Consider the following 10,529-nt stretch of genomic DNA (forward strand, 5'->3'; position numbering starts at 1 on the left):
CAAAACTGCCCCAAATGTGCCCCAGAAATGTCTCCACGGACCCCAAAGTGGCCCCTTTTATCCTGTCTTTGAAAATGACAAAAAAGATGACAAAAGGATTCAAAATAGGACTGATTAGCATAAAGAAGGAAAAATCAATAGCCACACTTCTGAATGAATTAATGTTGGGAATTGTGTTACTTAGAACCAATGACCAATAAATTTTTTGCTGGCAAAACAGCTTTGGTTTTTTAGATATAAATATTAAAATTTTGTATTACAAATATAGACTAATAGTATTATAAATAAGAAAAATATTTATAATTCTCCTAATTCCAAAATTTATATTTTTAAGGGGAAATGCATAATTACTACTATGTTTTGGGATGTCAGTCTGTTAGAGACGGTCCAAGATCCCTCATCTGCCTCACAGCCGCCATCAAGGACAGAGATTGAAGCCCTCCCCAAGGACTGAGACTGAGACCCTTCAAATTCTAACCCAGGGGTGCTGGCCTGACTGGAGCGGGATGTCTGCCATGGAAAGCGGGATGTTTCCCATAGGAACCAGTCCTGAAACAACGGGCCCCGCTCACTGCTGGCACCGGTTTGTGCTGTTCAGACCTGGACTGTCTGTGCCTGTTCCCAATGGATTTATTCTCCACTGTGTCCTCCATGTGCCGTCCTGCTCCCTCCCGGCGGTAGATTATAAAAGAGCCCTGAGGTAACCAAAGACTTTGAGATTCTCCCCAACGTGACCAGATGGATCTGTTGGCCAGACCACGAGGATTTCATCTCCCTGTTGGTAGCTATTTCCCCAACCCAACCCTCCTTTCTCTCTCTCTCTCTGTCCTTTATCGCCTTTCTAATCCTTCTGTTACATTTGCTATGGGCATGCAATAAAAGGTGCATTTGTTTTGATTGAAAGTCCCCTGCTGTGTGTCTTTAGGTATTGGAAAATAATGATAAATAAAGTATACATAGTTCATAGGATAAAACGTAGACACCAGCCCCGGGATGGAGAGTGTGCCTCTGTCTGACCTGCTGAAAAGATCTCAGCAGGCCAGAGAAAAAAATGTTATAGATAAGAAACAATAAACAACCTTGAAAACCAGAGCCAAAGAATTCAGACTCCTTCTTGGAAACATCAGGCTGGGAAAAAAGGATTCTTGGGGTCATCCCCGACTGCAGGGAACCCCAGATTGGTCTTCTGGGCTATCTGGGTCAACATCAGAGTAAATCTGGAAGTTTTGCTTTAGCCTATTAAGCCATGGTGCTGGGGTGTTGTCTTTTTCCTGGGTGCCGTCCAACGCTAACCTGGTATTACTCCCTCTAGGGACTGATTCTTTTATCCCTCTGGTCATCAGGGACCTGTAACCTCTCATATTCCTTCTCCCCTCTTCTTGATTAGGGTCCCAGTCAGGCTCCACTGAAGGCATTTTTTGGTCACCTGGGGGCCCAGGTTGGTTTTCTCTCTCCCAAATTTTCATTCCTTCAGTTCGTATTAATCGAGTCTCTTCCGAATAAAATAGGATGTTAAAGATGGAGTTCAGTTCTCCCCATGTATAAATATTAGGGCTAAACATGGATCAATTTGATTTGCGATTCCTACTGGGTCTTCCACTAAATTTCGCAATTTTTTCTTAAAGTTTCCAACTTTGGACGCAGTCAAGAGAGCGTTTATAAATCCAATCTCACTGGCCACCCTGCCCATGAGAACTTCTCTGAGGGGGAACAAGTTTTCACTTTTGCCACTTTGGGCCGGGTGTTACAAGATCAGCTGTGGAGACTGACTGGGCAACTGCACTCTTGGACATGAGATTCTGAGATGTTGTTTGGCTTCTCGTTTGTGGTGGGGGAGGCAGAGCAGGAACTTGCTGGTGAATAAGGGGGTGCATGAGATGGCAGAGGTAAGGGGACGGTAGTGAAGGGTAAAGAGGGCAAGGAGAGGGTGGAGGGGAAGGTGGTGGAGGTATAACTGGGTTAGGAGGTGGTAAAGGAATGACAGCTGGGAGAGGAGGAGAAATTGGGTCCACATAAAGAGGCATTGGAGGAAGGATTTGAGGTACTGCAAGGGTAGGAGGAGGTAGGTGGTCAGTGGGGGTCCCAGTTTTTGTTAGCCTTCCAGCCTCTTCTTTTACTTTCCTAGCTTGCTTTCCCTCCTTTCATTTATAGACTCTTGTATTTTCCTCCTCTGAGGTGTACTTTAGCCAACAGGTGACGTTCTGTATGTGATGGGCCTTTTGCAGGAACTTGGGGTAAAAAGGGAAGGTGCATCACCTTTGGACAGAGAGGCAGGTAACTCAGGAAATGTTTAAGGATGTTGTTAGGTTATGCAGAAAGAAAGTTAGAGGTGAAAGCTTAAGGCTTAACCAGGCCACTTCTGTAAAGGATAATAAAAATGTTTCTATGAATACATCAATGGCAAAAGGAGGTACAAGAATAATCTCCATTCATTACTGGGGGAGATGTGGTTACCAAATATGAGGGAAAGGCTGATGTACCTAACCACTTCTTTGCTTCAGTTTTCAAGAAAATAAGACAGGTTGTCCTTGGGACAAGTGTTCTCCTGAGCTTCTGGATGGGCACAGGGAGCAGAACAGCCCCTTTATTTCAGGAGGAAGCAGCTGGAAACGTGCTTAGCCTCTCAGATTCTCACAGGTGCATGGGATTGGATGGAATCCATCCTAGGGGGATGAGGGAGCTGTGCATGAGCTCCCCAGGCTGCTCTCCATCATTCACCATCAGTGCTGGCTCAGCAGGGAGGTCCCAGAGGACTGGAGGTGCCAGTGTGAGCCCATCCCCAAGAAAGGCTGGCAGGAGGAGCTGGGGAACTCCAGGCCTGTCAGCCTGACCTGGGTGCCCGGCAAGGTTATGGAACAGATCACCCTGAGTGCCATCAGTGGGCACCCACAGGATGGCCGAGGGATCAGAGCCAGCCAGCGTGGATTTCAATATCTGCACTGATGATCTGCATGAGGGGACTGAGTCCAGCATCAGCAAATTTGCAGATGATACCAAGCTGGGTGTGAATGTGGATCTGCAGGAGGTAAGGAGGGCTCTGCACAGGCCCCTGGACAGGCTGGATCCAGGGCCCAAATCCAACAAGGTCAGGTTTAACAAGTCCCAGTGCCAGGTCCTGCACTTTGGCCACAACAAGCCCTGCAGTGGTACAGGCTGGGGACAGAGTGGCTGGAGAGCAGCCAGGCAGAAAGGGACCTGCAGGGACTGATGGACAGCAGGCTGGACATGAGCCAGCAGTGTGCCCAGGTGGGCAAGAAGGCCAATGGCTCCTGGTCTGGATCAGGAATGGTGTGTCCAGCAGGAGCAGGGCAGGGATTCTTCCCCTGCACTCGGCACTGGTGAGGCCACACGTCGAGGGCTGTGTCCAGTTCTGGGCCCCCAGTTTAGGAAGGCCATGGAGGGGCTCGAGCGTGTCCAGAGAAGGGCAACAAGGCTGGGGAGGGGCCTGCAGCAGAAGTGCTGTGAGGAGAAGCTGAGGGAGCTGGGGTTGTTTATCCTGGAGAAGAGGAATCTCAGGGAGACAGAGCAGTGTCAGGGCACAGGTTGGACTTGATGATCTCCAAGGTCTTTTCCAACCTGGCTGATTCTGTGGTTCTCTGAAGCCACCCTTGGAGCAGTTGCAGGATGAGCCCTGGGCCTCCTCTTGAGAAGCTCCAGCAGCCCAGGTCCTTCAGCTTCTCCTGCCAGCCCCAAAGCCCATCCTGTCAGTCCTGCAGAGCCTCTGCAGCTCCTCCTCACTGCCCAGAACAGGGAGCCCCAGAGCCAGACACAGCAGCCCAGATGTGCCCCCTGGCCTGGGGTGCCTCTAGCAAGGGAGCAGCAGGAGGCACTGCAGGAGCCTGCAGACAATTCCTGCAGCACTTGTAGGATGGTCCTGATGGACCATGGACATTCCCATGGGGCCAAATCAGGAACGGCAATGGAGAGTGGGTACAGAGAGGAAAGGGCAAACAGGGATGGGCTTTTTTCAGGGGAGGGAAGAGGGGTGGGCAAGGGGAAGAAATCTGGATCAGGGCCAAGGAAAGAAAGCAAAGGTGAAGCAAAGGAAATGTCTGGGGCAGTTTGGGGGTGGCTGCCAGGCAGCCCTGGCTCTGAGCAACAGAGTCTGCAGTGGGACAGGAAGCTCCCAGCTGATGGGAACAAACTTTCTGGCTGACTGCAGAGGCCAGGACAAAGCTGAGTGGTTTCCCTGGTGTCCCCCAGCCCTTGCTGGCCCCAGGGGCTGATGGCATTTGTGCTCCCTCAGGTTCATGTCCCCACACCAACAGCATGGGGGTGCTCCCCCTGCTCTGTTAAATGCAAACAGGGGCTGCTGAGCCAGTGCTGCCGTGTCTGTGCCTGCAAGGATGGGGCACCTGTGTGAGCTGGGGGAGAGGCCAGGGCTGCAGAGGGGGGATGTTGTTGGCAGCTCCATGAGGACACTCTGGGACGCTGCCCTGGGCTGTCCAGCGCACTGGGGATAGATCAGCCCCTGCTCTGCTGCTCCTTCCCGTCTGCCCCAGGGCCCTTGCAGAGACCCAGCCATGCTGTTTGCCCCCAGCCTGCCCACGGCCAGCCTGGGGCAGCTCACGGGGCTTTTCTGTGTTGAGCATTGGCCTGGCTGTGTTCTTGAGAGAGCCTGGGCAAGGAGCCTGGAGCCCCCAGGCCCTGGCCTGAGGCGTCAGTGCTGCCCCAGCAGTGCCCATGGCCTGTCCCTGCTGCTACCCCGGCACTGCCACCCCCAGGGCTGTGCCTGGCCCCAAGAGCACTCATGCCGTACAGCAACACCAGGGCCAGCAGGGCAGGGGGACAGGGCCGCGGCAGCAGCACTGGCAACACCAAGTGCTGCTGCTGCTGGGCACAGGTGCTGGGCCAGCACTGATCTGCCCCAGCTCTGCACACAGATATTGCTGCTGCAGCTCCAGAGAAGGCAACATAACGGGATCTCCCATGACAACTCTACTAGGACATCCTTTATCTCCTTTAAAGCCACCAAGAGACCAGCTCCTCATTGACACAGTCTGAGGCCACAGTGAATTTTGGAGAAGTAAAATTAGAAATTGCAGAAAAAATGGCCTTGGTTTAGGGAGAATATTAAAAAATGAAAACAGAACAACAACAAAAAAACCCCAATCCAACAACAAGTACCAAACATTACTTTTATTTCAAGACATATGCAGATATTGGCAACCAGTTTAATGTTTCCTAAATGGTCCACTCATCAGTGTCCACACTGCAGCCTTGAGCTCCTGGTTCCTCAGGCTGTAGATGAGGGGGTTCAGGGCTGGAGGCACCACCGAGTACAGAACTGACAGGGCCAGATCCAGGGATGGGGAGGACATGGAGTGGGGCTTCAGGTAGGCAAACGTGCCAGTGCTGATAAACACGGATAGCACAGCCAGGTGAGGGAGGCAGGTGGAAAAGGCTTTGTGCCGTCCCTGCTCAGAGGGGATCCTCAGCACAGCCCTGAAGATCTGCACATAGGAGAAAACAATGAACACAAAACAGCCAAATACCAAACAGGCACTGACAGCAAGAAGTCCCAATTCCCTGAGTTGGGATTTGGAGCAGGAGAGCTTGAGGATCTGTGGGATTTCACAGAAGAACTGGCCCAGGGCATTGCCATGGCATAGGGGCAGGGAAAATGTATTGGCTGTGTGCAGCAGAGCATAGAGAAAGCCACTGGCCCAGGCAGCTGCTGCCATGTAGGCACAAGCTCTGCTGCCCAGGAGGGTCCCGTAGTGCAGGGGTTTGCAGATGGACACGTAGCGGTCGTAGCACATCACGGTCAGCAGATAAAACTCAGCTCCAATGAAGAACATAAAGAAAAAGAGCTGTGCAGCACACCCAGTGTAGGAGATGTTCCTGGTGTCCCAGAGGGAATTGTGCATGGCTTTGGGGACAGTGGTGCAGATGGAGCCCAGGTCAGTGAGGGCCAGGTTGAGCAGGAAGAAGAACATGGGCGTGTGCAGGTGGTGGCCGCAGGCTACGGCGCTGATGATGAGGCCGTTGGCCAGGAGGGCAGCCAGGGAGATGCCCAGCAAGAGGCAGAAGTGCAGGAGCTGCAGCTGCCGCGTGTCTGCCAGTGCCAGGAGGAGGAAGTGGCTGATGGAGCTGCTGTTGGACATTTTCTGTGTCTTGGCATGTGGATCTGTAAGAAAGGTATTCATGGAATACTTGTGTTTGGAGATGACTTTAAATATCGCAGCACAGCCTGGGGTCACTTTCCCCCCACTGCCTGCCGAGGGCTCTGCTGCCCGGAGTTGTCCCTGCCAGCAGCTGCTTCCCTGTGCCGAGGGCTGGGCCCTGCCAGTGCTGCCAGAGCCCAGCCCAGCCCTGGGGGCTCAGCTCTGCCCTGCAGACCCCTCCCAGCTCAGACACTGCCCAGGGGCAGATCTTGCTCTGCAGGCTCTGATGGCAACATCAGTGCAACCCTGAGGAGGCTGGAAAACTGACATTGACACTGCCTATGAGGGGTCCTGTGCTGATTTCTGTCACTGCCTGCTTTATTCAGAGCTGAGATAATTTTTTTTTATTTTTTCTATACATGAACCGAGAGATGAATATCTACATGCAATTTTCCATCCCAGCAACCCAACGCAGTAGGTTAATAAATTTTTCCCTTTTATGCAGCCCCTGCCTTGCTGTGCTCCCTGTATAAACTACTTGGAAATGTTCTGCAGTTTAATGCCATGCTGGGAGCAGTCCTGAACAATGCAGCATCCTCCCCACACAAGGAGAACACTTCCAAGCCTGACCAACTGTCTCCTCCCACCCAGATCTTGTACCCCAGTGCTGGGAGCAGCTGCCAGGGCTGGCTGAGAGCTGTCCCTGGCAGGCAGCAGAGTCCCTGCCCCAGCACAGCGCCCTGGGCTGCAGGACCCTGCTCTGCACGACAGCCCTGGGCACCCCTGGCTGCTCTGCACAAGAGACAATCAGAGAATGTACTCACAGGGTCTGTAGGCATTGGGATGTTCCAGCTTTAGGAGATGGCTCCAGGAGCTGCAGCTGCATTGTCCTGCAGCCAGAGGTTCCTGTGCCAAGGGCTGGCAGTGATTCTGCCCCAGGCACTTCTCAGCACCTTCCCAGCCCTGACTGATTGAAGCTCTCTGTGCCTCTGTGCTGTGCCCGGGCTGGCTACAGGCAGTGCCCCAGCCCTGCTGGGCTGGCAGAAGAGCTGCTCATCAAGAGAAATGTGCTTTTGAAGCTCTTCTTGGTTACCAGGAGCTGCCTCTGTGCCAGGAGCCCAGCCCAGCTCTTTGGCACAGACACAGCACAAGGACTTTAATGAGCCTCTGGGTCTTTGTGCTCAGGCCCTGAACATCAGTCCCTGAGAGGGAGCCAAAGAAACCTCTCCAGAACTCCAAGTCAGAATCCAACTCCAAAGTTTCTTGGACTTTTAATGCGTCCCACTGCTGGACACAACTGAGAAAGTGTCCCCAGGCCCCAGGCAGAGCAGAGAACTGGAGGCAGTGATGACAGGTGGGGACAAAGAGAAGCAAAGTCTTGGTGCCCTGGGGCACAGCAGGGTCTGTGCCACCAAGGGCTGGGAGGAGACACCTTGTCCTGAGGCCCTGGGGCCTCCTGGCACAGCCCCAGCCAGGCTGGGCACTGTCAGCACCTTGTCCTGCCCTCATCATCCCCCCTTAGCCCACATCCCAGTGGCCTCAAGGATCTGCTGGAAGGAGTCCCTGGGGAGCCTTGCTCAGGAATGGCCCTGGGGGCTCCTGAATGCTCCCTGCAGGGAGTGCAAGTTTTTCAAAGGACTTTGGGTTTGGCTTTTGCCTTGGAGTCTCTGAGAGGTTTGTGTAATCATGGCCTCCAATTATGTGCTGTAATTAGTCCCTGGAGAGGCTTTGTCAGTAACAACACTCATTGGGGCTCATCAGTACTTCAGGGTACTTCAGTTATTTTAAGGTACTTGATGTTTCCCTTTTGATACAGACTCTGTGAGATGTTTGTGCAATCATGGCCCCAATTCTCTGCTTTAATGAGTCCCTTGAGAGCTTCCTTCACACACTCAGTGGAGCTCATTAATACTTTGAGATACTCAAGGTTTTTAAGGTACTTTATGAATTTGAGAATACTTTTAGGTACTTTTAAGGATGTCCCTTTCCACACTGAGTCTCTGAGAGGTTTTTGTGCTATCCTGGCCTCCAATTCTCTCTTCCAACGAATCCATGAGGGTCCTGTGTTGGGTATCTTCCCCCTTTCTGTTTTACAACAAAGATAGAACTGAAAGAATTTTGTAAGACTTTCTAAAAGCATTCAAACAATCATGGTTCAATTCACAATACAAAACAACCACTAAGAGAATTAATAGTCCTCTTTCAGCTAGACATCATCCAACCCTTCAATTCATTTTATTGGAAGAGTTTATTCACCCAGTCTTTGTTTTTGACTTGATGCTTCTTGAGCCCTTCCTTCAGTACCTGAATGCTCTTGTGGATTGACTCACTGTGGCTGGAGAGGTTCATGTAACACATACCCTCAGAGTCTACACAGCCATGCCCATGTGCCCAGAGTAAAAACTCTATCGCTGTTCTGCAAGGTGGCATGTCTGATGGTCTCTGTGTCTGAGAGCAGGCCACTCAATGTGAGGGAGGTCGCATTGGTTTGCTCACTTAACAGGCACCCAAGATGGTCTAATTGTCCTAAAGCTTTAGCTGCTGCCACCCAAGGCAGTCCAAATTGGGGGTGCTGCCATCTGATACCTGGATTAAAGCTTTCAAAGCCATCTCTTTTCTATCATCCAATACTTCTTCAGGCATACCTGCTGCTTGGTCATCTGGTAGGCTGTGTTTCCTTCTCCAGCTGGATGGCTGATAGTCAGTTCTGCCCTTGCCTCATTATTAGCATAGTCTGCTATTAATTGATTTAGTAAACACTTCCATTCTCCCTCCCACAGGGTATATTCTGTAGGTGACAAAAACATGGTCATAATATATTTTAAATCATAAGGGGATAAGAAACGGAAACATTGCCCTCATTAGGCCATTAAAACAAGGTAAGTCCTTCCTATGGTCTTTAGCTGCCCTGCACAGATCCCTGATTTCCCTGTAAACCAATGGCTGATACCTGGGATTCTGCCCCCTTTTTTCATAACACACAAGGACAATGAAGAGTTTTGAGTCTATTTATCAGTCTCTTTCCTTAACTGCTTCTTTCTGGATCCTTTCCTAGGGGTCTTCTGGGGCTGAGGGGCGAGGTGGCTCTGGTGAATCCAAACTGTCTTCTGGGGAGGAAGAATAACTTGGAGCAGAAACATTTGGATTAGAAATAGTGTGACAGTTGGGCTTAGTATCTTTGATCATGGGGTATATTGTTTCCCAAGGGTGATGCAAAGGGCTGTGCCATTTTGTCAGGAGTTGGGGAGGAAGGGCCTTGATTTAGGATGGTGGACTTCCGGGATGGAATTGTGAAGGCATGACCCAGGGTGAAGGTGGAATGATTGAAAGTGGGGGTGTGACCTGCAGTCATGGGGGTGGAGTCTGGAGGTTCATTCAGGGCAGAAGAGAAGGTTGTGGTAGCAGGAAGTGGAGGAGCCAAGATGGAGGAACGATGGTCGGGCTCTCGAGCCACGTTTGGGCTCCTTCCATCTTAACTCTCCAGGGCATGATACTCCAAGAGAGCATGGCCATCGCCATCTTAGACCATCATGGAAGGTCTGATAAAGGCAGGTTTGGGGTGAGGTCCCAAGTTAGGAGTGACCAACGGATTGAGTTTTCAACACACTGCTGGCTGGTTAAGGGTCTCAAGGGTGGTGTGGAAGATGGGTAGCATGCAGGGTGAAGTGGGGTCCCTTTTGATCAAAAGGTTGTACAATTTAACTCCCACTGAGTCCCAAAATTCAGGGGTATGGATTTCATCAGCAGAGGCATCTGGAAAATTTTTAATGATCCACCTCATGATTGTTTTTTATTTGTTCTTTGAAAATATGATGTCATGATCAGTGAGAATTAAAGCATCCATATATGCTCCTTTCTACTTTGGACATCTGGCTGCCCATTTTTCTCTTTCTCTACATTATAGGGAAGAGCCACCGGAACACCCCAAGTCAATTATGGGACTTGGGTGTATATTGTAAGAACACATTGGCAAATGGGCAATAAATGTCTTGCATTTCCCCAAACCCACCTGCAATCCTATGCAGGAAAAACCGTTATTCCTGCCGATCCTGGGCAAGGTCCCTTTAAGCAACGATGAATCCGCCGGGCCTGGCACAATCCAAAATCCCAGGGAGCACTTGCCTATCCTCCAGCTAACCCCAGCTGACGTGACTGACACAGGGAGCCCTGAATGTCATGATCCCTGTTCGGGCGCCAAATGTCCCAATGAGGGTGGCTGTGACAAACCTCTCTGGTTCCCTGACTTCAGAGCAAGGGTGGCAAAAATGAAAAGGAGCAGGATCAATGGAGTTGTTTAAAAGGAACTTTAGTAACAGGGTGAAAAACAATAAACATGGAGGAGTCAAGAACAGTATAAGGGGCAGAATCCAAAGACCCGAGACCAAGGAGAAGCAACAACATGTACACTTGGGGATAGAACAC

The 10,529-nt window shown here is 51.0% G+C and overlaps 1 protein-coding gene across 1 annotated transcript; it reads right to left on the reverse strand.

Moving 5' to 3' along the window:
* Positions 1 to 5,174: 5,174 nt before the first annotated feature.
* LOC141727854 (olfactory receptor 14A16-like) lies at positions 5,175 to 6,107 on the reverse strand. Its single transcript, XM_074534135.1, has one exon. It carries the CDS (start codon positions 6,105 to 6,107, stop codon positions 5,175 to 5,177), a length of 933 nt encoding a protein of 310 aa, XP_074390236.1.
* Positions 6,108 to 10,529: the final 4,422 nt, after the last annotated feature.

This window comes from Zonotrichia albicollis, unplaced genomic scaffold, assembly GCF_047830755.1.
Source record: "Zonotrichia albicollis isolate bZonAlb1 unplaced genomic scaffold, bZonAlb1.hap1 Scaffold_254, whole genome shotgun sequence".
Taxonomy (NCBI): domain Eukaryota; kingdom Metazoa; phylum Chordata; class Aves; order Passeriformes; family Passerellidae; genus Zonotrichia; species Zonotrichia albicollis.